This window comes from Catharus ustulatus, chromosome 15, assembly GCF_009819885.2.
Source record: "Catharus ustulatus isolate bCatUst1 chromosome 15, bCatUst1.pri.v2, whole genome shotgun sequence".
Taxonomy (NCBI): Eukaryota; Metazoa; Chordata; class Aves; order Passeriformes; family Turdidae; genus Catharus; species Catharus ustulatus.
In genome coordinates this window covers 2,063,135-2,087,474 of record NC_046235.1, presented here as the reverse complement: position 1 = coordinate 2,087,474, position 24,340 = coordinate 2,063,135, and the positions used below count along the sequence as shown (strand labels likewise).

The following is a 24,340-nucleotide window of genomic DNA, read 5'->3' as shown; positions in this document are numbered from 1 at the left end:
TGGCTCAGTGAGGTGAGCTCTGAGCGATATTCTTTTTCCCATTATGTCGCTTATGCATCTGCATATGCTTCACTAACTTTGGCCACTAAAACAGATAATTTTTCCCATCCAGCCGCTGCAATGATGGCAATTCCAGCTCTACAGAGTCAAAGGCTATTTATGCCCTATGAATACAGGGGTTTAATCTTCTTCCAGGATGACAGAAAAAGGAAACGCACAATAAAATCTTCCTTTTGCCTCTATGTGGATCGGGTGTTCTGTCCCCATCAGACTGTCTGGGGAATATAGCAGCAGATGCTGAGTTAGTGTAGGCTATGACTGTAGAGAGCAATGAAAATTAATTCATTATCTTTGTGTGCATGAAAATGCTTCATGTCCATCAAAGACAATTTTCTGGAGTGAGAATCGACATGAACTTTGAAACAGGGCTTGGAGTTTTGATTTCTCATTCTTCTTTCTGAATTCGGTGGCTTTTTGTTGTGATTAGAAAGCTGTCCCTACAAGATTGTCTCCATTTCTGTTAGAGCATATGCATGCCCATTTTTACCCTTTTTCCTTCTACCCTCTGAACTGTACTGAGCATTACTTTGTTCTTCTAGACGGGGATTGCCACCCCATCTACAGTAAGTAGTTTTTCGAATGATGTCTGTGATGCATGAAATACTCGGGAAGCCTCCCTCACGCTGTTTTGTGATGAAGTAATACACTCGTATAACTTGTAAATTGGTATGTCAGGGTTTAGAAACTGAAAACTATGTGGAACTGAAATAAAGAGAATACCTGCACTCCTTTTGTGCAGACCGAATTCTTTGTAGAGACGTGCTTTCTGGGAATGCCTTGTCTATGCGTCCCAAAATTCTGCGAGTTGATTTCTCACTGTGTCCATTGACAGAAAGCAAAGATTGGTGGGTATGGCTCCTGAGCGTGGATATTCAGCCGGGAGTGTTCATTGGCATGCCGGTGATGTCACCATCTCCCTATCCATGTGCGGTTTGTTGTGTCAGTAAACGCGCCTTGGTCGTGGTGGGCTGAGCATCCGCTTTAGTCTGGGCTGGGAAAGGGCTCGTTGGGTTCTCGCCGCCGGGTGTGTCGAAAGGTTCGGAATCGCGGGCCGGGGCGAGCGGCAGCGCGGGCTGCGGGCGGCGGCGGGTGCAGTCCCAGCGCGCACCGCTGGGTGGTGCGCTCGGCTAAGGCGGCGCCGAGCGACTGCGGCAGCGGAGGCGGCCGAGCCCGGCCCAGCCCAGCCCAGGAAAACCCTGCCCAGAAAAATTGAGCGCAGCACAGCAGAGCAGAGCCAGAAGCCAGCCAAGTAAAGCGCAGAGCAGCTCAGAGCATTCCGGACTGCACCAGCAGAGCCGGGCGGAGGTGACAGCGGTTGCTGCGGCACAGGTGAGCGCAGCCCCATGTCACCCGCTGCCGGCACAGCCCGGCTCTGCTCCACACCGCCGGGGGAATCTCACCCAGCCAGGGAAGGCGCCCGGCCCCCACTTCGCCGCTTTCCGCAGAGAATCGCCCGGCACATCCCCGAGACCCAGCCCGGCCGCCGCCGCCGCCGCCGCGCCATGGCGATCGCAAGGCAAGTGCTTTGTCTCTCTGCTTTCCTGTCGCTGCCGCTCGCTCGCGCCGAGCCCATCCGCTACTCCGTAGCCGAGGAGGCGGAAAGCGGCTCCCTGGTGGGCAAGCTGGCGGAGGACGCGGGGCTGACGCCGCCGCAGCTCTCGGCTCGCCGCGCCCGCCTGCTCTCGGAGGACGGCCGCCAGCATTTGCGCTTAGAGCCCGGCTCCGGCCGCCTCCTCGTGGCGGGGAGGCTGGACCGGGAGCAGCTGTGAGCCCACTCCGACACCTGCATGCTCCCCTTCGAGCTGCTGCTCTCCGACCCGCTGCAGTTCTTTCGGGTCGAGGTTACTATAAATGATATCAATGACCATTCACCCGTTTTTCGTAAAGAACGAGTCACTTTTAAGATTCCGGAGACGAGTGAGCCGGGGTCTCGTTTTCCACTGGAGGCGGCTCACGATCTCGATATTGGCAGCAACACAGTACAGGCGTACAGCATTTCTCCCGAGAACGAATTTTTTAGTGTCATGTATGGAACTCGGAGTAATGGTGACAAATATCTTGAACTGGTCTTGGAAAAGGCTCTAGACAGAGAAGAGCAGGCAGAGATGGGTTTCATCGTCATTGCTGCGGATGGTGGCTCTCCTCCAAGAAGTGGCACTATCGAGATCACTACAATCATTTTAGATGTAAATGACAATGCTCCCATCTTCACGCAAGAGCGTTATATTGGGAAGGTGCAGGAGAACATGCAAGAAGGTTCTGTGGTTCTGACTGTGCTCGCAAGCGATCAGGATGCAGGAGTTAACGGAGATATTTCTTATGAATTAAGTGAAGCAGTGGGACAGAGTGACTCGGCGTTTGAGATTGATCCCAGAACTGGTGAAATTAAAATCACAAAACCTCTGGACTTTGAGGAAGCACACACTCACGAGCTCATTGTGAGGGCTACAGACGGTGGGGGGCTCTCAGCAATCTGCAAAGTGTTGGTGGAGGTGGTGGATGTGAATGACAATGCCCCAGAGCTGGCGGTCAGTTCCTTCAGCAGTCCCCTCCCCGAGAACACAGCGCCCGGCACCGTGGTTGCCCTGTTCACGGTCAGGGACCGCGATTCTGGTGCCAACGGCAAGATCTCCTGTGCCCTCGACGATCAGCTCTTCTTCTCCCTGCGGCCAGCCTACAAGAATTACTATGAGCTGGTGACAGTGAGCGCGCTGGACCGCGAGCACACGGCTCAGTACGTGCTCAGGGTCACAGCAGCAGACATGGGTTCCCCTCCTCTCACATCCACGCACACCTTCACCGTGCACATCTCGGACGTCAATGACAATGCCCCCGTTTTCAACCAGACCTCGTACACCATGTATGTGCGGGAGAACAACGTGCCCTCGGTGTTGGTGGGGGCCGTGAGCGCTGCAGATGCTGACGAGGGGCTCAATGCCAAGGTGACCTATTCGCTGGCGCCAGGGCCAGCGGCAGAGCGGCCCTCGTGCTCCTGCATCTCGGTGAACTCGGAGAACGGGCACGTGTTTGTGCTGCGGCCCCTGGACTACGAGCGCCTGAAGCACACCGAGGTCACGGTCAGCGCCTCTGACGCGGGCTCTCCTCCCCTCCGAGCCAACGTCACCGTCCGCCTCGTGGTGCTGGACGAGAATGACAATGCCCCGCTCGTGCTCTACCCAGCCCAGGACAGCAGCCCAGCGTCCAGCGAGCTCGTGCCCGTGGCGGCCCAGGCGGGCTACCTCATCACCAAAGTGGTGGCCGTCGATGCCGACTCCGCCCAGAACTCGTGGCTCTCGTACCACCTGCTCAGGGCCACCGAGCCCGGCCTCTTCAGCGTGGCTGTGCAGAGCGGCGAGGTGCGTCTCAAGAGGCCGGTGACAGAGAGAGACAGCGTCAAGCACAAGCTCCTTGTGCTGGTCACAGACAACGGCAAGCCCCCACTGTCAGCCACCGCAGCTCTCAGCGCGCTCCTGCTCAAGGACTTCTCGGACGTGCGCCTCCCGCACAGCAGCCCGCCCGCAGACGAGCACGGCGACTCCCTGACCACGTCTTTAATCATCTCCTTGGTCTTTGTGTCGCTCCTCTTCCTCGTCTCCAGCGCCGTCTTTGTCGCTCGCAAGGTGTGCAAGAGCAAGGAGCTGAAGGCTGCCCATGTGCTTTACGGTGCCGACAACTTGCAGAGCGGCCTGGCCGATGCAGCCGCTGCAGGGACCCTGCCCCGCGCCTATTGCTACGAGATCAGCCTCACCACGGGCTCGGCCAACAGCGAGTTCCAGTTCCTCAAGCCCATCCTGCCCAGCCTGCCAGCACAGCCCTGCGCCACGAGCCAGGGCCCCGAGCAACAGGAACAGCGTTTCCCCTGTGTCCCTGTCAGCACAGAGGACACGGCATCGAACAATGCTGGGACTCTCTCTGAGGGACAGTTCAACGCTCTTTCCTTTAACTAGCACAGAGTCTGCACACACAGATGGGCCATGGCTCGTGGGAGGAGGGATTCCTGACTGCAGGCTGCGACAATTGTTCCTTCAAACAAAACCTGTGTTCTCCATTGGCATAGCAAATTTCCTGATAATTTCACGTCAGTAAAATTTTTCTTCCATTCCAAAACACTGAGAAGGAAAAAAGGTATTCTGATTCTCTCCCTCAGAAGATTGTCTATTTTCCTTATGCCAGTGCCGTTTCAGATGGGTTTAATAAAGCACTCCCACCTTTGATCTTGTCTCTATTGCTGTCAAACCAGAACCTGGACTTCTCAATCTTTGTTATACTTCAATGGCACAGTTACGTAGACAATCCTGACAATAACTGAATAACACAGAGCCCTTGTCCCACCTTAGGGAAGGAAATTAATTCTCAATACAGGGTCCTGGTGTTCTGTAAGCACACTGTCTTTCTGCTGGTCTCGATGTCTCTATCTGAGATAGGGGCGCGCTGAGCGTTTTCCTTTTCTCAGTACATCTGTCTGAATGGCGCTTGTGCATCTGCAGATATTTCACTATTTGTGCCCAGTGAAACAGACAATTTTTCCCAGCCACTGCAATGCTGGCAATTCAAGCTCTGCAGAATCAAATGCTATTTATACCCTATGAGTTCAGCGGTTTCACCTTCTTCCAGGAAGACAGAGAAAGGAAATGCACAATAAAATCTTCTTTTGGCTTGTATGTGGGTCTTGCCTTCTATCCCCATCAGACTGTCTGGGAAATACATTAGCAGATTCTGTGTTAGGTTGGACTATGATTGTAGACAGTCATGAAAATGAAATCATTATCTTCGTGTGCAAGAAAATGCTTCACATCCATCAAAGATAATTTTCTGGAATTAGAATCAATCTGAAATTTAAAACAGGGCTTGGACTTCTGTTTCCGCAATGAAGTTTCTGAATTAGGTGACGTTTTGTTGTGACTAAAAAGCTATCCCTAGAAGATGATCTCCATTTCTGTTAGAGCATATGCAGCCCCATTTTTACACTTTTTCCTTCTACCCTCTCAACTGCACTATGCATTACATTGCCCGTTCCTCTAGAAAATACTCTCACTCCAACTATAGTAAATGGTTGCTTGAATGATGTCTGTGATGCATGAAATACTCGGAAACGCTCCATCACGCTTTTTTATGCGGACGTTATACACTTACACGTTGTAACTCGTATAAGTCTGGGTTTGGAAATTGAAAATTATGTAGAACTGAAATAAAGACAATACCTCGATTCCTTCTGCAGAGATCGAATTTTCTGTAGAGACGTTCTTTCTGGGAATACCTTGTCTATATTTTTCAAAATTTGCGAGTTACTTTCTCACTATGCCCTTTGACAGAAGCAATGTTGAGTGGGTACAGGTCCTGAGCGTAGAGATGCAGTCGGGAGAATGTTCATTGGAACTCCTGTGCTGTCACATTCGCACTGTCCGTGTGCGGTTTATCCCGCCGGGCAATGCGCCTCGATCGCTGAGGGCTGAGCCTCCTCTTTAGTCTGGGCTGAGAAAGGGTGCGTTGGTTTGTCCCCACCGGGTGTGTCGAAAGGTTCGGAATCGCGGGCCGGGGCGAGCGGCAGCGCGGGCTGCGGGCGGCGGCGGGTGCAGTCCCAGCGCGCACCGCTGGGTGGTGCCCTCGGCTAAGGCGGCGCCGAGTGACTGCGGCAGCGGAGGCGGCCGAGCCCGGCCCAGCCCAGCCCAGGAAAATCCAGCCCAGGAAAACCCAGCCCAGCTCAGCAGAGCCCAGCCCAGCACGGCAAAACACAGCACAGCAGAGCAGAACCCAGCCCAACACGGCAGAACCCAGCACAGCATAGCTCAGCGCAGCTCAATAGTATCCCGGACTATACCAGTGGAGCTGAGCGAAGGTGACAGAGGCCGCTGCGGAGCGAGCGCTCCCCGTGTCACCCGCTGCCGGCAAACCCCGGCTCCGTTCCACACCGCCGGCGGAATCTCACCCAGCCAGGGAACGCGCCCGGCCCCCACTTCACCGCTTTCCGCAGAGAATCGCCCGGCACATCCCCGAGACCCAGCCCGGCCGCCGCCGCCGCCGCCGCGCCATGGCGATCGCAAGGCAAGTGCTTTGTCTCTCTGCTTTCCTGTCGCTGCCGCTCGCTCGCGCCGAGCCCATCCGCTACTCCGTAGCCGAGGAGGCGGAAAGCGGCTCCCTGGTGGGCAAGCTGGCGGAGGACGCGGGGCTGACGCCGCCGCAGCTCTCGGCTCGCCGCGCCCGCCTGCTCTCGGAGGACGGCCGCCAGCATTTGCGCTTAGAGCCCGGCTCCGGCCGCCTCCTCGTGGCGGGGAGGCTGGACCGGGAGCAGCTGTGCGCCCACTCCGACACCTGCATGCTCCCCTTCGAGCTGCTGCTCTCCGACCCGCTGCAGTTCTTTCGGGTCGAAGTGACTGTGGATGATATCAATGATCATTCACCTGTTTTTCGAAAAGAAAGAGTCACTTTTAAGATTCCGGAGACGAGTGAGCCAGGCTCCCGTTTTCCACTGGAGGCGGCTCACGATCTCGATATTGGCAGCAACACAGTGCAGGCGTACAGCATTTCTCCCGAGAACGAATATTTTATTGTCACGTATGGAACTCGGAGTAATGGTGACAAATATCTTGAACTGGTCTTGGAAAAGGCTCTAGACAGAGAAGAGCAGGCAGAGATGGGTTTCAGGGTCATTGCTGTGGATGGTGGCTCTCCTCCGAGAAGTGGCACTATCGAGATCACTACAATCATTTTAGATGCAAATGACAATGTTCCCATCTTTACGCAAGAGCGTTATATTGGGAAGGTTTTGGAGAACATGCCAGAAGGCTCTGTGGTTCTGACTGTGCTCGCAAGCGATCAGGATGCAGCAGTTAATGGGGACATTTCTTATGAATTAAGTGAAGCAGTAGGACAGAGTGACTCGGCGTTTGAGATTGATCCCAGAACTGGTGAAATTAAAATCACAAAACCACTAGACTTTGAGGAAGCACACACTCACGAGCTCATTGTGAGGGCTACAGACGGTGGGGGGCTCTCAGCAATCTGCAAAGTGTTGGTGGAGGTGGTGGATGTGAATGACAATGCCCCAGAGCTGGCGGTCAGTTCCTTCAGCAGTCCCCTCCCCGAGAACACAGCGTCCGGCACCGTGGTTGCCCTGTTCACGGTCAGGGACCGCGATTCTGGTGCCAACGGCAAGATCTCCTGTGCCCTCGACGATCAGCTCTTCTTCTCCCTGCGGCCAGCCTACAAGAATTACTATGAGCTGGTGACAGTGAGCGCGCTGGACCGCGAGCACACGGCTCAGTACGTGCTCAGGGTCACAGCAGCAGACGCGGGCTCCCCTCCTCTCACAAGCACGCACACCTTCACCGTGCACATCTCGGATGTCAATGACAACGCCCCTGTCTTCAACCAGACCTCGTACACCATGTATGTGCGGGAGAACAACGTGCCCTCGGTGTTGGTGGGGGCCGTGAGTGCTGCAGATGCTGACGAGGGGCTCAATGCCAAGGTGACTTATTCGCTGACGCCAGGGCCAGCGGCAGAGCGGCCCTCGTGCTCCTGCATCTCGGTGAACTCGGAGAACGGGCACGTGTTTGTGCTGCGGCCCCTGGACTACGAGCGCCTGAAGCACACCGAGGTCACGGTCAGCGCCTCTGACGCGGGCTCTCCTCCCCTCCGAGCCAACGTCACCGTCCGCCTCGTGGTGCTGGACGAGAATGACAATGCCCCGCTCGTGCTCTACCCAGCCCAGGACAGCAGCCCAGCGTCCAGCGAGCTCGTGCCCGTGGCGGCCCAGGCGGGCTACCTCATCACCAAAGTGGTGGCCGTCGATGCCGACTCCGCCCAGAACTCGTGGCTCTCGTACCACCTGCTCAGGGCCACCGAGCCCGGCCTCTTCAGCGTGGCTGTGCAGAGCGGCGAGGTGCGTCTCAAGAGGCCGGTGACAGAGAGAGACAGCGTCAAGCACAAGCTCCTTGTGCTGGTCACAGACAACGGCAAGCCCCCACTGTCAGCCACCGCAGCTCTCAGCGCGCTCCTGCTCAAGGACTTCTCGGACGTGCGCCTCCCGCACAGCAGCCCGCCCGCAGACGAGCACGGCGACTCCCTGACCACCTCTTTAATCATCTCCTTGGTCTTTGTCTCGCTCCTCTTCCTCGTCTCCAGTGCAGTCTTTGTCGCTCGCAAGGTGTGCAAGAGCAAGGAGCTGAAGGCTGCCCATGTGCTTTACGGTGCCGACAACTTGCAGAGCGGCCTGGCCGATGCAGCCGCTGCAGGGACCCTGCCCCGCGCCTATTGCTACGAGATCAGCCTCACCACGGGCTCGGCCAACAGCGAGTTCCAGTTCCTCAAGCCCATCCTGCCCAGCCTGCCAGCACAGCCCTGCGCCACGGGCCAGGGCCCCGAGCAACACGAACAGCATTTCCCCTGTGTCCCTGTCAGCACAGAGGACACGGCACCAGAAAATGCTGGGACTCTCTCTGAGGGACAGTTCAACACTCTTTCCTTTAACTAGCACAGGGTCTGCACTCACAGAGGCTTCAATGTTCATGGGAGGATGTGATCCAGGTTGGAGCGCGAGGAAATTGTTTTTCCAGAGAAAAGCTGCATAGCCAATTGGCGTAGCAGATTTCCTGTAAATTCCGAGTCAGAGCAAAATTTGTTTTCCACACTATAAAGAAAATTATGGAAAAAATAATTTCTCAGATTCTGTTGCTCAGATAATAGCCTATTTTACTTCTGTCACAGGCATTTTTGATCGGCATCAGTAATGCACTCCCAGCTTTGCTGGTGTGTCTTGCTGTCCAACCAGATATTAGAATACTTGCTCCTTGTTATAGCTCAATGGGAAAGTTGAGTAGAAAAATCTCGCAGTTCCAGAAATGATTCAAACCCTATTCCCCGGCTCAGAAAAGCAAGGTAGTTCTGAATACTGTGTCATGATGTTCTATTTGCACACGGCTGTTTCTTTCTGGGTTTCTGGATATCTCTGTCTCAGATAGGTGGGCTCTCTATGTTATTCTTTTTCTCATTATGTCTATGTGCACGGCCCTTGTGCATCTGCGGAGGCTTCACCACTTCTGCCCAGTGAAGCAGTGAATTTGTCCCATCCAGCCACTGCAATGCTGGCAATTCCTGCTCTGCAGAGTCAAATGCTGTTTTCACCCTATGAGTCTAGGGGTCTTATCTTCATCAAGGCAGAGAGGAGAAGCAAAATGCACAACAAAGAACTTCCTTTGAAATATCCGGAGGTTTGGTGTACCATCCCTCTCAGATTGTCTTAGAAATTCACAGCAGCAGATGTGGTAGAGACGCTATTATTAGAGAGTCAGGAAAATTATTAGTTGTTTTTGGCTGCCTTATAATGACACCTGTCCATCATAGATAATTTTCTGGAGTTAGAATGAAGAAGAACTTGAAAATAGGACTTCATGGCATTTTTCGTCATCTTTGTTTCTGATTTCGCTGGCTTTGTGTTGTGAGTAGAAAGCTGACCCTACAAGATTATCTCCATTTCTGTTGGAGGGTTTCATTCCAGTTTTTACCCTTTCTCCTTCTACCCCGTGCACTGAGCATTATTTGGCTGGTTCCCCTAGAGAGGGACTGCCACCACATCTCTAATAACTGTTTTTCTGAATGATGTTTGTGATGCATGAAATACTCAGAAAGCCTCCCTCAAAGAGAATTGTACTGGAATTCTGCGTTTTAGCGTTGTACATCGGTGTAAGTCTGGGTTTAGATATTGAAAAAATACGTAGAAGTGAAATAAAGAGAATACCTGGACTCTTTTGTTCAGATCCAATTCTTTCTAGAGGCATTATTTCTGGGAAACCTCTGGCAAGATTTTTCAAATTCTTCGAGTAATTTTCTCCCTATGTTCCTTGACAGAAGCAATGTTGGGTGGGTAGAGCTCCTGAGACTGAACATACAGCCGGGACAGCGCTCATTTGCACTCCTGTACTGTCACATTCGCCCTGTCAATGTGCGATCTGTCGTGCCAGGCAATGCAGCTTGGTCGTGGTGGGCTGGGCCTCCGCTTACTTCAGGGTCGGGAACGGGCGCGTTGGGTTCTCGCCGCCGGGTGTGTCGAAAGGTTCGGAATCGCGGGCCGGGGCGAGCGGCAGCGCGGGCTGCGGGCGGCGGCGGGTGCAGTCCCAGCGCGCACCGCTGGGTGGTGCCCTCGGCTAAGGCGGCGCCGAGCGACTGCGGCAGCGGAGGAGGCCGAGCCCGGCCCAGCCCAGCTCAGGAAAACCCTGCCCAGAAAAACCGAGCACAGAACAGCAGAGCAGAGCAGAAGCCAGCCAAGCAAAGCGCAGAGCAGCTCAGAGCATCCCGGACTATACCAGCAGAGCCGGGCGGAGGTAACCCCGGCTGCTACTGCGGCACGAGCGCTGCCCCGTGTCACCCGCTGCCGGCACAGCCTGGCTCTGCTTCGCACCCCCGGCGGAATCTCACCCAGCCAGGGAAGGCACCCGGCCCCCTCTTCGCCGCTTTCCGCAGAGAATCGCCCGGCACATCCCCGAGACCCAGCCCGGCCGCCGCCGCCGCGCCATGGCGATCGCAAGGCAAGTGCTTTGTCTCTCTGCTTTCCTGTCGCTGCCGCTCGCTCGCGCCGAGCCCATCCGCTACTCCGTAGCCGAGGAGGCGGAAAGCGGCTCCCTGGTGGGCAAGCTGGCGGAGGACGCGGGGCTGACGCCGCCGCAGCTCTCGGCTCGCCGCGCCCGCCTGCTCTCGGAGGACGGCCGCCAGCATTTGCGCTTAGAGCCCGGCTCCGGCCGCCTCCTCGTGGCGGGGAGGCTGGACCGGGAGCAGCTGTGCGCCCACTCCGACACCTGCATGCTCCCCTTCGAGCTGCTACTCTCCGACCCCCTGCAGTTCTTTCGGGTCGAGGTAGTTGTGGATGATATCAATGACCATTCTCCTGTGTTCCCTGAGGAACGAGTCACTTTTGACATCACGGAAAAGAGCGACCCCGGTACGCGTTTCCCTTTGGAATGTGCTCGTGATCTCGATATTGGCAGCAACACAATCCAGGCGTACAGCATCTCTCCCGAAAACGAGTACTTTAGTATTTTCTATGGAACTCGAATTACAGGCAAGAAGTATCTGGAACTGGTCTTGGAAAAGTCTCTAGACAGAGAGGAGCAGGCAGAGATGAGTTTCAGTGTTATTGCTGTGGATGGGGGCTCTCCTCCGAGAAGTGGCACCACCCAAGTCCAAATTATCATTCTAGATGTAAATGACAACGCTCCCGTGTTCACACAGGAGGAGTACATAGGGAAGGTTTTGGAGAACATGCCAGAAGGCTCTGTGGTTCTGACTGTGCTGGCAACTGATAAGGATTCAGGAGTTAATGGGGAAATTTCCTACCAGATAAGTCAGGCAGTGGGGCAGACCGACTCGGCATTTGTGATTGATCCCAGAACTGGTGAAATTAAAATCACAAAACCTCTGGACTTTGAGGCAGTACAAACTCACGAGCTCACTGTGAGGGCCAGAGATGGTGGCGGACTCTCAGCAATCTGCAAAGTGTTGGTGGACGTGGTGGATGTCAATGACAATGCCCCAGAGCTGGCGGTCACCTCCTTCAGCAGTCCCCTCCCCGAGAACACAGCGCCCGGCACCGTGGTTGCCCTGTTCACGGTCAGGGACCGCGATTCTGGTGCCAACGGCAAGATCTCCTGTGCCCTCGACGATCAGCTCTTCTCCCTGCGGCCAGCCTACAAGAATTACTATGAGCTGGTGACAGTGAGCACGCTGGACCGCGAGCACACGGCTCAGTACGTGCTCAGGGTCACAGCAGCAGACGCGGGCTCCCCTCCTCTCACATCCACGCACACCTTCACCGTGGACATCTCGGATGTCAATGACAATGCCCCCGTCTTCAACCAGACCTCGTACACCATGTATGTGCGGGAGAACAACGTGCCCTCGGTGTTGGTGGGGGCCGTGAGCGCTGCAGATGCTGACGAGGGGCTCAATGCCAAGGTGACCTATTCGCTGGCGCCAGGGCCAGCGGCAGAGCGGCCCTCGTGCTCCTGCATCTCGGTGAACTCGGAGAACGGGCACGTGTTTGTGCTGCGGCCCCTGGACTACGAGCGCCTGAAGCACACCGAGGTCACGGTCAGCGCCTCTGACGCGGGCTCTCCTCCCCTCCGAGCCAACGTCACCGTCCGCCTCGTGGTGCTGGACGAGAATGACAATGCCCCGCTCGTGCTCTACCCAGCCCAGGACAGCAGCCCAGCGTCCAGCGAGCTCGTGCCCGTGGCGGCCCAGGCGGGCTACCTCATCACCAAAGTGGTGGCCGTCGATGCCGACTCCGCCCAGAACTCGTGGCTCTCGTACCACCTGCTCAGGGCCACCGAGCCCGGCCTCTTCAGCGTGGCTGTGCAGAGCGGCGAGGTGCGTCTCAAGAGGCCGGTGACAGAGAGAGACAGCGTCAAGCACAAGCTCCTTGTGCTGGTCACAGACAACGGCAAGCCCCCACTGTCAGCCACCGCAGCTCTCAGCGCGCTCCTGCTCAAGGACTTCTCGGACGTGCGCCTCCCGCACAGCAGCCCGCCCGCAGACGAGCACGGCGACTCCCTGACCACCTCTTTAATCATCTCCTTGGTCTTTGTCTCGCTCCTCTTCCTCGTCTCCAGCGCCGTCTTTGTCGCTCGCAAGGTGTGCAAGAGCAAGGAGCTGAAGGCTGCCCATGTGCTTTACGGTGCCGACAACTTGCAGAGCGGCCTGGCCGATGCAGCCGCTGCAGGGACCCTGCCCCGCGCCTATTGCTACGAGATCAGCCTCACCACGGGCTCGGCCAACAGCGAGTTCCAGTTCCTCAAGCCCATCCTGCCCAGCCTGCCAGCACAGCCCTGCGCCACGGGCCAGGGCCCCGAGCAACACGAACAGCATTTCCCCTGTGTCCCTGTCAGCACAGAGGACACGGCACCAGACAATGCTGAGACTCTCTCTGCAGGACAGTTCAACGCTCTTTCCTTTAACTAGCACAGGATCTCCACACACAGATGTGCCATGGCTCATCGAAGGATGTGATCCTGGCTGCTGCATACGGTGATGGTTCTTCCTGCGTAAATATGTTCCCAATTGGCATAGCAAATTTCTTGCTAGTTTTAAGTCTTGTTGACATTTCTCTTTCACTCAAGAAATACTAAGAAGAAGGGAAAGATACTGCAATTCTGTCCCTCAGGCAATAGTCCGTTTCAGTCCTATCAAAGCCATTTCTCTTTGGTTTTAGTTATGCACTCCCACCTTTGCTCTTGTGTCTCTTGCTCTTACACCAGATCATTGAATATTGATTATTTGTTGTAACTCAATGTGACAGTTGAGTAGACAAATCTTGCTGGAATGATACAAACCCTATACCCCAGCCGAGAAAAGTTAGGTGGTTTGAATACTATGTCATGACGTTCTGTTACCACATATATATTTTTTTTTTCCCCTGCGGTTCAGGATGGCTTTCTCTGGCACGGGTGGATTCTGAGTTTCATTTTTTTTCTCAGTCTATCTGTCTGTACGGCCCTTGTGCATCTGCAGATGCTTCACTGCTTTAGGCCAGAGAAACAGTGAATTTGTTCAACCCAGCCATTCTAATGCTAGCAATTCCAGCTCTGCACAGTCAAAGACTTTTATGAACTTCTGAGTCTCGGGTCTCATCTTCTTCCAGGCAGAGAGAAGCACGAAAATGTACAACAAAATCTTCCTTTGTCCTCTCTGTGGCTTAGGTGTTCTAACCCCTATGGTTTGGCTTTTAAATACAGCAACATCTGATGTGTTAGGGTAGGCTATAACTGCAGGGAGTCATAAAAACTTATTCATTTTTTGTGTGTGCATGAAAACCACACGTGTCCATCAAAGATAATTCTCTGAATTTAGAATCAAGTAGAAATATAAAAGAGGCCTTTGAGTCTCATTTCCTCATTCTTATTTCTGATTTCTGTGTATTTTTCATCTAACTAGAAAGTTGTCACAGCAGAATTCTTTCTATTTATGTGAGACTGTTTGGATTCCTATTTTTACCCTTTCTCCTTCTACCCTCTGAACTGTACTGAGCATTGTACTGAGACTCCTCCTGTAGACAAGCACTGCCACGCCATCCGTAATAACTGGATGTTTGAATGATGTCTGTGAGGCATGAAACACTGGGAAAGACTCCATCACGCTGTATTGTTCAAACGTTAAATACTTACCCGTTCTAAATTGGTCTAAGTCTGGGTTTAGAAATTCAAAAATAGGTAGAACTGAAATAAAGGGAATACCTGGATTCTTTTTGTGCAAATCGAATTTTTTGTAGAGACGTTCTTTCTGAGAAAGCCCTCTCTATATTTTTCCAAATTCTGCGTGTTGATTCCTCACAGTGTCGCCTACCACATGCAATGTTGAGTGGGTACAGCTTCTGAGTTTGGAGATGCAGCCGGGAGAGTTCCTTGATATTCCTGTGCTGTCACATTCGCCCTGTCCATGTGCGGTTTTTCGGGCCAGGCAATGCAGCTTGGTCGTGGTGGTCTGAGCCTCCTCTTTATTCAGGGCCGGGAAAGAGGGCGTTGGGTTCTCTCCGCCGGGTGTCTCGAAAGGTTCGGAATCGCGGGCCGGGGCGAGCGGCAGCGCGGGCTGCGGGCGGCGGCGGGTGCAGTCCCAGCGCGCACCGCTGGGTGGTGCCCTCGGCTAAGGCGGCGCCGAGCGACTGCGGCAGCGGAGGAGGCCGAGCCCGGCCCAGCCCAGCCCAGGAAAACCCAGCCCAGAAATACCCAGTCCAGCACGGCAAAACCCAGCAAAACACAGAGCAGCGCAGTTGAGCGAATCCCGGACTATACCAGCGGAGTAGAGTGAAGGTGACAGCGGCTGCTGCGGCACGGGCGAGCGCTCCCCGTGTCACCCGCTGCCGGCACAGCCCCGCTCCGTTCCGCACCGCCGGCGGAATCTCACCCAGCCAGGGAAGGCGCCCGGCCTGCACTTCGCCACTTTCCGCAGAGAATCGCCCGGCACATCCCCGAGACCCAGCCCGGCCGCCGCCGCCGCGCCATGGCGATCGCAAGGCAAGTGCTTTGTCTCTCTGCTTTCCTGTCGCTGCCGCTCGCTCGCGCCGAGCCCATCCGCTACTCCGTAGCCGAGGAGGCGGAAAGCGGCTCCCTGGTGGGCAAGCTGGCGGAGGACGCGGGGCTGACGCCGCCGCAGCTCTCGGCTCGCCGCGCCCGCCTGCTCTCGGAGGACGGCCGCCAGCATTTGCGCTTAGAGCCCGGCTCCGGCCGCCTCCTCGTGGCGGGGAGACTGGACCGGGAGCAGCTGTGCGCCCACTCCGACACCTGCATGCTCCCCTTCGAGCTGCTGCTCTCCGACCCGCTGCAGTTCTTTCGGGTCGAAGTGACGCTGGACGATATCAATGACCATTCGCCGGTCTTCCCCGACGAACGAGTCAATTTTGTCATCCCCGAAACGAGTGAGCCGGGTTCTCGTTTCCCGCTGGAGGGTGCTCGGGATCTCGATATTGGCAGCAATACAGTGCAGGCGTACAGCATCTCTCCCGAGAACAAGTATTTTAGTGTTTATTTTGGTAGTAGAAGTGAGGATGACAAATATCTTGAACTTGTCTCGGAAAAGCCAGTAGACCGAGAGGAGCACGCAGAGATGAGTTTTAATATTATTGCTGAAGATGGGGGTTCTCCTGCCAGAAGTGGCACAACACAAGTCCACATTGTGATTCTAGATGCAAATGACAATGCTCCAAGCTTCACAAAGGAGGTGTACATTGCCAAGGTCCTGGAGAACATGCCAGAAGGTTCTGTGGTTCTGAATGTACTGGCAACTGATCAGGATGCAGGAGTTAATGGGGACATCTCTTATCAACTCAGCCAGGCAGTGGGACAGAGCGACTCAACATTTGTGATTGATCCAAGAACTGGTGAAATTAAACTCACAAAACCTCTGGACTTCGAGGAGTCAGAACACCACGAAATCCGTGTAAGAGCCACAGATGGTGGTGGACTCTCAGCAATCTGCAAAGTGCTGGTGGAGGTGGTAGATGTGAATGACAATGCCCCAGAGCTGGCGGTCAGCTCCTTCAGCAGTCCCCTCCCCGAGAACACGGCGCCCGGCACCGTGGTTGCCCTGTTCACGGTCAGGGACCGCGATTCTGGTGCCAACGGCAAGATCTCCTGTGCCCTCGACGATCAGCTCTTCTTCTCCCTGCGGCCAGCCTACAAGAATTACTATGAGTTGGTGACAGTGAGCGCGCTGGACCGCGAGCACACGGCTCAGTACGTGCTCAGGGTCACAGCAGCAGACGCGGGCTCCCCTCCTCTCACATCCACGCACACCTTCACCGTGGACATCTCGGATGTCAATGACAATGCCCCCGTCTTCAACCAGACCTCGTACACCATGTATGTGCGGGAGAACAACGTGCCCTCGGTGTTGGTGGGGGCCGTGAGCGCTGCAGATGCTGACGAGGGGCTCAATGCCAAGGTGACCTATTCGCTGGCGCCAGGGCCAGCGGCAGAGCGGCCCTCGTGCTCCTGCATCTCGGTGAACTCGGAGAACGGGCACGTGTTTGTGCTGCGGCCCCTGGACTACGAGCGCCTGAAGCACACCGAGGTCACGGTCAGCGCCTCTGACGCGGGCTCTCCTCCCCTCCGAGCCAACGTCACCGTCCGCCTCGTGGTGCTGGACGAGAATGACAATGCCCCGCTCGTGCTCTACCCAGCCCAGGACAGCAGCCCAGCGTCCAGCGAGCTCGTGCCCGTGGCGGCCCAGGCGGGCTACCTCATCACCAAAGTGGTGGCCGTCGATGCCGACTCCGCCCAGAACTCGTGGCTCTCGTACCACCTGCTCAGGGCCACCGAGCCCGGCCTCTTCAGCGTGGCTGTGCAGAGCGGCGAGGTGCGTCTCAAGAGGCCGGTGACAGAGAGAGACAGCGTCAAGCACAAGCTCCTTGTGCTGGTCACAGACAACGGCAAGCCCCCACTGTCAGCCACCGCAGCTCTCAGCGCGCTCCTGCTCAAGGACTTCTCGGACGTGCGCCTCCCGCACAGCAGCCCGCCCGCAGACGAGCACGGCGACTCCCTGACCACCTCTTTAATCATCTCCTTGGTCTTTGTCTCGCTCCTCTTCCTCGTCTCCAGCGCCGTCTTTGTCGCTCGCAAGGTGTGCAAGAGCAAGGAGCTGAAGGCTGCCCATGTGCTTTACGGTGCCGACAACTTGCAGAGCGGCCTGGCCGATGCAGCCGCTGCAGGGACCCTGCCCCGCGCCTATTGCTACGAGATCAGCCTCACCACGGGCACGGCCAACAGCGAGTTCCAATTCCTCAAACCTATCCTGCCCAGCCTGCCAGCACAGCCCTGCGCCACGGGCCAGGGCCCCGAGCAACACGAACAGCATTTCCCCTGTGTCCCTGTCAGCACAGAGGACACGGCATCGAACAATGCTGGGACTCTCTCTGCAGGACGGTTCAACGCTCTTTCCTTTAACTAGCACAGGGTCTGCACACACAGTTGGGCCACGGCTCATGGGAGGAGGGATTCCTGACTGCAGGCTGCGACAATGGTTCCTTTAGACAAAACCTGTGTTCTCCATTGGCTTAGCAAATTTCCTGATAATTTCACGTCAGAGTAAAATTTTTCTTCCAGTCTAAAAACACTGAGAACGATGGAAAGTTCAATGACACAGTTGGGTAGAGAAATCTCAAACTGACTGAGTAACACAGAGCTCTTTTCCCAGCTCAGGAAAGCTATATAGATGTCAAAACTCGGTCCTGATGTTCTGTTTGCACAATGCTTTTTCTTTCTGTGGTTCTCGATGTCTCTGGCTCAGTGAGGTGAGCTCTGAGCATTATTCTTTTTCTCATTATGTCGCTTATGCATCTGCAGATACTTCACTAACTTTGCCACTAAAACAGATAATTTTTCCCATCCAGCCACTGCAATGCTGGCAATTCCAGCTCTACAGAGTCAAAGGCTATTTATGCCCTATGAATACAGGGGTTTAATCTTCTTCCAGGATGACAGAAAAAGGAAATGCGCAATAAAATCTTCCTTTGGCCTTTATGTGGGTCGGATGTTCTGCCCCCATCAGATTGTCTGGGAAATACAGCAGCAGATGCTGAGTTAGTGTAGGCTATGACTCTAGAGAGTAATGAAAATTAATTCATTGTCTTTGTGTGCATGAAAATGCTTCATGTCCATCAAAGACAATTTTCTGGAGTGAGAATCGACATGAACTTTGAAACAGGGCTTGGAGTTTTGATTTCTCATTCTTCTTTCTGAATTCGGTGGCTTTTTGTTGTGATTAGAAAGCTGTCCCTACAAGATTGTCTCCATTTCTGTTAGAGCATATGCATTCCCATTTTTACCGTTTTTCCTTCCACCTTCTGAACTGTACTGAGCATTACTTTGTCTGTTCTTCTAGACAGGGATTGCCACCCCATCTATAATAAGTAATTGTTCGAATGATGTCTGTGATGCATGAAATACTCGGGAAGCCTCCCTCACGCTGTTTTGTGATCAAGTGTTACACCTGTATATGTTGTAAATTGGTATAATTCAGGGCTTAGAAATGGAGAAATATGTAGAACTGAAATAAAGAGAATACCTGCACTCCTTTTGTGCAGACGGAATTCTTTGTAGAGACATGCTTACTGGGAATGCCTTGTCTATACGTCCCAAAATTCTGCGAGTTGATTTCTCACTGTGTCCATCGACAGAAGCAATGTTTCATGGGTAGAGCTCCTGAGTGTGGAGATGGAGCCGGGAGTGTTCATTGGCATTCCCGTGCTATCGAAATCTCCCTATCCATGTGCGGCTTGTTGTGCCAGGAAACGCGCCTTGGTCGTGGTGGGTTAAGCTTCCGCTTTAGTCTGGGCTGGGGAAGGGCGCATTGGGTTCTCGCCGCCGGGTGTGTCGAAAGGTTCGGAATCGCGGGCCGGGGCGAGCGGCAGCGCGGGCTGCGGGCGGCGGCGGGTGCAGTCCCAGCGCGCACCGCTGGGTGGTGCCCTCGGCTAAGGCGGCGCCGAGCGACTGCGGCAGCGGAGGCGGCCGAGCCCGGCCCAGCCCAGCCCAGGAAAATCCAGCCCAGAAAAACCGAGCGCAGCACAGCAGAGCAGAGCAGAGCAGAGCAGAAGCCAGCCAAGCAAAGCGCAGAGCAGCTCAGAGCATCCCGGACTATACCAGCAGAGCCGGGCGGAGGTGACCTCGGCTGCTGCGGCACGGGCGAGCGCTGCCCCGTGTCACCCGCTGCCGGCACAGCCTGGCTCTGCTCCGCACTCCCGCAGGAATCTCACCCAGCCAGGGAAGGCGCCCGGCCTGCACTTCGCCACTTTCCGCAGAGAATCGCCCGGCACATCCCCGAGACCCAGCCCGGCCGCCGCCGCCGCGCCATGGCGATCGCAAGGCAAGTGCTTTGTCTCTCTGCTTTCCTGTCGCTGCCGCTCGCTCGCGCCGAGCCCATCCGCTACTCCGTAGCCGAGGAGGCGGAAAGCGGCTCCCTGGTGGGCAAGCTGGCGGAGGACGCGGGGCTGACGCCGCCGCAGCTCTCGGCTCGCCGCGCCCGCCTGCTCTCGGAGGACGGCCGCCAGCATTTGCGCTTAGAGCCCGGCTCCGGCCGCCTCCTCGTGGCGGGGAGGCTGGACCGGGAGCAGCTGTGCGCCCACTCCGACACCTGCATGCTCCCCTTCGAGCTGCTGCTCTCCGACCCGCTGCAGTTCTTTCGGGTCGAGGTGACTCTGGAGGACATCAATGATCATTCGCCCGTTTTTCCTAAAGATCGAGTCACTTTCAAGATTCTGGAAACGAGCGACCCCGGGTCACGTTTCCCTCTGGAGGTGGCTCGGGATCTCGATGTTGGCAGCAACACAGTGCAGGCGTACAGCCTCGCTCCCGAGAACGAGTATTTTAGTGTCTCCTATGGGACTCAGATTACAGGAAAGAAGTATTTGGAACTGGTGTTAGAAAAGCCACTAGACCGAGAGGAGCACGCAGAGATGAGTTTCAGTGTTATTGCTGTAGATGGGGGCTCTCCTCCGAGAAGTGGCACCGCCGAAGTGAAAATTCTCATTCTAGACGTGAATGACAATGCTCCCACGTTCACACAGGAGGTGTACAATGGAAAGATTCTGGAGAACATGCCAGAAGGCTCTGTGGTGCTCACTGTGCGGGCAACCGATCAGGATGCAGGAGTTAACGGGGACATTTCCTATGAACTCAGTGAAGAAGTGGTACAGGGTGACCCAGCATTTGTGATTGATCCCAGAACTGGTGAAATTAAATTCACAAAACCTCTGGACTTTGAGGCAGCACACACTCACGAGCTCAGTGTGAGCGCTACAGACGGTGGGGGGCTCTCAGCAATCTGCAAAGTGCTGGTGGAGGTGGTGGATGTGAATGACAATGCCCCAGAGCTGGTGGTCAGCTCCTTCAGCAGTCCCCTCCCCGAGAACACGGCGCCCGGCACCGTGGTTGCCCTGTTCACGGTCAGGGACCGCGATTCTGGTGCCAACGGCAAGATCTCCTGTGCCCTCGACGATCAGCTCTTCTTCTCCCTGCGGCCAGCCTACAAGAATTACTATGAGCTGGTGACAGTGAGCGCGCTGGACCGCGAGCACACGGCTCAGTACGTGCTCAGGGTCACAGCAGCAGACGCGGGCTCCCCTCCTCTCACAAGCACGCACACCTTCACCGTGCACATCTCGGATGTCAATGACAATGCCCCTGTCTTCAACCAGACCTCGTACACCATGTATGTGCGGGAGAACAACGTGCCCTCGGTGTTGGTGGGGGCCGTGAGCGCTGCAGATGCTGACGAGGGGCTCAATGCCAAGGTGACCTATTCGCTGGCGCCAGGGCCAGCGGCAGAGCGGCCCTCGTGCTCCTGCATCTCGGTGAACTCGGAGAACGGGCACGTGTTTGTGCTGCGGCCCCTGGACTACGAGCGCCTGAAGCACACCGAGGTCACGGTCAGCGCCTCTGACGCGGGCTCTCCTCCCCTCCGAGCCAACGTCACCGTCCGCCTCGTGGTGCTGGACGAGAATGACAATGCCCCGCTCGTGCTCTACCCAGCCCAGGACAGCAGCCCAGCGTCCAGCGAGCTCGTGCCCGTGGCGGCCCAGGCGGGCTACCTCATCACCAAAGTGGTGGCCGTCGATGCCGACTCCGCCCAGAACTCGTGGCTCTCGTACCACCTGCTCAGGGCCACCGAGCCCGGCCTCTTCAGCGTGGCTGTGCAGAGCGGCGAGGTGCGTCTCAAGAGGCCGGTGACAGAGAGAGACAGCGTCAAGCACAAGCTCCTTGTGCTGGTCACAGACAACGGCAAGCCCCCACTGTCAGCCACCGCAGCTCTCAGCGCGCTCCTGCTCAAGGACTTCTCGGACGTGCGCCTCCCGCACAGCAGCCCGCCCGCAGACGAGCACGGCGACTCCCTGACCACCTCTTTAATCATTTCCTTGGTCTTTGTCTCGCTCCTCTTCCTCGTCTCCAGCGCCGTCTTTGTCGCTCGCAAGGTGTGCAAGAGCAAGGAGCTGAAGGCTGCCCATGTGCTTTACGGTGCCGACAACTTGCAGAGCGGCCTGGCCGATGCAGCCGCTGCAGGGACCCTGCCCCGCGCCTATTGCTACGAGATCAGCCTCACCACGGGCTCGGCCAACAGCGAGTTCCAGTTCCTCAAGCCCATCCTGCCCAGCCTGCCAGCACAGCCCTGCGCCACGGGCCAGGGCCCCGAGCAACACGAACAGCATTTCCCCTGTGTCCCTGTCAGCACAGAGGACACGGCACCAGGCAATGCTGGGACTCTCTCTGCAGGCCAGTTCAATGCTCTTTCCTCTAACTAGCACCGGGTCTGCACACACAGAGTCTTTATGTCTCATTGGAGGATGTGATTTAAACTGCAGCATGTGACAGTTGTTTCTCCAGAGTATATCTACAACTTCCTGCAAATTCTAAGTCAGAATAAAAATTGTATTCCACTCCAAAACCACAAATATCAATCAAAAGAAGCTCAGGGTTTTTTCACGAGTTATATTTCACTTTATTATTTCTGATAGCATTTAAGAATCGGGTTAGCTCTTCAGTTATGCTCCCATCTCTCTTGCTGTCCAATAAATAGTAGCGCTTTTCTTCTATCCCATGACACTAAGGCCCAGTTTGGCAGACATCTCCTCCCTTAAAAATGTACAAAACTCCTTTCCCAGCTCATGAAAAAAAATATTTAGGGTACAGTGTCACAATGTTGTGTGAGGTCTGGGCTCTTCCTTCCCTGGGTTCTGGATGCCTCTGTCTGAGACGTGTTGGCTCTGTGTGCTTTGGTTTCCTTTCATTCAGTACAGCCACTGTGTGTCTCTATTTTTCAATGGTGCTGCCCAGTGAGTGGTAGAATTGCTCCCATACAAACTTTTCAATGCAGGCAATTATAGCTCAGCTGGCAAGAAGAATATTCTAACTCTCTGAGTTCAGTAGTCTCTCCAGAGCAGAGAAGAGCAGTAAAATGTACAACAAAATATTCTTTTTGCCCTATAAAGCAGTGCTTGGTGTTCTGTTTCCTTGGAAAAAAAAAAAAAAAAAAAAAAAAAAAGAACAGAAATACAACTGCACAAATGGTGTTTGGTTTAGTTTAATGGTAGAAATTTTGAAAACACATTCATTTCCTTTGGCTATATTTCATGAAAACTCCGTAAGTCCTTCACAGAGCATTTTATGAAGTGTAGAATCAACATGAAATGGTAAAAAGAAGATTGATGTTGGTATTCTTATTGTTCCTCTAGACAGTGGATTCTTGTTGGGTGTAGAAAGCTGTGTTCATGTGATTTTCTCCATCTGTGTTAGAGCATTTGCATTCCCATTTTTGCTCTTTCTCCCGCTATGCTCTGAATTGAGTTTGGGCATTGTCCTTCCTTTTCTGCTTAGGGGCTGCCATCCCACATACAGTAACTGTGATGAACAGAATATTCAGAACGCCTCACGCTTTGTTTTGTTGAAGTTATAAAGTTTAACATTATAGACTTGGATACCCCTGAGTGTAAAACTGGAATAAAGAGAACACCTGAATGCTTTGTGTGGAGACAGTCTTTGCATTTTCCTTTGCTAGGTAGTGGGTGAGTGGGCACAGCTCTCCAGTTTCAAGGCGCAGCTGGAACAGCATTCAGGAAAATTGGGAGAACGATGGAATTGCTATCAGGTGTTTATCGTTCTTTTGAGCACTGATCTTCTGGCTAAGATGGAGACCAGTAATAGGCAGATCAGGAGAAATTGGGTCTTACCTCACATCCTAGGCGTGCTCTGCGTTTGTAAAGTTGTGATGTAGGGGAGTGACCTTCTCAAATCTGACAGCTGCCCCCACAGATGGCAATTACGAGGTGCTTGTAACACTTCAGGTGTAGGAATCCTGGAAAAGAATGTCATAAACCCGGAAAGTACTACCCTCGGGAAGTAAATTTAGGGAGTGCCTGGAGGTGGGAATTTGGTGGGTAAAAACTGCTACCAGGGAGAAGCTTTGGTATCATGAAATGCAGAAGAATACAGCAGCACTACTTCCACAAGGCCCAGATGAAAAGGTAAGTCCTGGGGAGGGAATGCTGTAGTGTTGCTGACCAGAAGACTGATGAACATCAAGAATGAAGTGATCTGTAATCCAGTTAACCTGGGAAGACACAAGCCTCTGTTCTCCATTGGTGGAGGGTTAGATCCATCTCATTTTAACCAAGGAGCCTGCAGGTAGGTTCCCCCTTCCCATTGGTGAGAAAGCCACCAGCAAGCAAGAAGCCTGCATGCAAATTTCTGTTACTGGAAGTCTAAAAATTTTGAATAAAACCGATTTACTGTGTGAAAGTCCTGTAATGTTTTGACTGAGTGGAACAGGGGCACTCTTCCTTTCCTGGGACCAGGATCTGCCTGGCATTCTGTGTGTGGCTGGATTCCTGTGTGAAGTTACTTTTACTGCACGTTCTCCAATTCTAAAGGAATGTAGGATTACCTGTGCTGATCTCTTCCACTAATGTGTTATATAAAATAGAGTTGGTGTGTGTCTCTTACTGAGATCAGTAGGAAGCATCGCCTGCTGTTGTTAAACTTCTGGGGTTTGAGACCTTCCAGTTCGAGGCTTCAAGTGTCTGAGGCAGCTCATAAACACATGGTTTATTATGGCTTTTACCCTGTGAGAGGGAGAGGCAGTGTTCTGTCTTACAAGGCCTGAAGACACTGCTGAGTTCTCCCAAGAAGATCACTGGAGGTGCCCTTTAGGAGGGATTAAGTCTTTAGTCCAGTTCTTGCCAGAAGAAATACTTTTCTGACCTGCTGGTCATCAACACCTGTGAGCTAATCAGAGACATCAAGATTGGTGG

At 54.4% G+C, this 24,340-nt stretch overlaps 6 protein-coding genes across 6 annotated transcripts; all 6 read left to right on the top strand.

Moving 5' to 3' along the window:
* The first annotated feature begins 1,403 nt into the window (after positions 1 to 1,403).
* LOC122149432 (protocadherin beta-4-like) lies at positions 1,404 to 1,829 on the top strand. The gene has a single exon (XM_042779740.1). It carries the CDS (start codon positions 1,404 to 1,406, stop codon positions 1,827 to 1,829), a length of 426 nt encoding a protein of 141 aa, XP_042635674.1.
* An 18-nt stretch (positions 1,830 to 1,847) lies between these two features.
* Positions 1,848 to 5,286, top strand: LOC117003387 (protocadherin beta-15-like). The gene has a single exon (XM_042779739.1). The coding sequence runs from the start codon at positions 1,848 to 1,850 to the stop codon at positions 4,005 to 4,007; it is 2,160 nt and encodes a 719-aa protein (XP_042635673.1). The 3' UTR covers positions 4,008 to 5,286.
* A 634-nt stretch (positions 5,287 to 5,920) lies between these two features.
* On the top strand, positions 5,921 to 10,085 carry LOC117003388 (protocadherin beta-15-like). Its single transcript, XM_033073299.2, has one exon. It carries the CDS (start codon positions 6,089 to 6,091, stop codon positions 8,531 to 8,533), a length of 2,445 nt encoding a protein of 814 aa, XP_032929190.1. The 5' UTR covers positions 5,921 to 6,088; the 3' UTR covers positions 8,534 to 10,085.
* A 309-nt stretch (positions 10,086 to 10,394) lies between these two features.
* Positions 10,395 to 14,549, top strand: LOC117003226 (protocadherin beta-15-like). The gene has a single exon (XM_033072974.2). The coding sequence runs from the start codon at positions 10,570 to 10,572 to the stop codon at positions 13,009 to 13,011; it is 2,442 nt and encodes an 813-aa protein (XP_032928865.1). The 5' UTR covers positions 10,395 to 10,569; the 3' UTR covers positions 13,012 to 14,549.
* Positions 14,550 to 14,922: 373 nt separating this feature from the next.
* LOC117003225 (protocadherin beta-15-like) lies at positions 14,923 to 18,033 on the top strand. Its single transcript, XM_033072973.2, has one exon. It carries the CDS (start codon positions 15,046 to 15,048, stop codon positions 17,488 to 17,490), a length of 2,445 nt encoding a protein of 814 aa, XP_032928864.1. The 5' UTR covers positions 14,923 to 15,045; the 3' UTR covers positions 17,491 to 18,033.
* A 94-nt stretch (positions 18,034 to 18,127) lies between these two features.
* LOC117003224 (protocadherin beta-15-like) lies at positions 18,128 to 22,578 on the top strand. Its single transcript, XM_033072972.2, has one exon. It carries the CDS (start codon positions 18,659 to 18,661, stop codon positions 21,833 to 21,835), a length of 3,177 nt encoding a protein of 1,058 aa, XP_032928863.1. The 5' UTR covers positions 18,128 to 18,658; the 3' UTR covers positions 21,836 to 22,578.
* Positions 22,579 to 24,340: the final 1,762 nt, after the last annotated feature.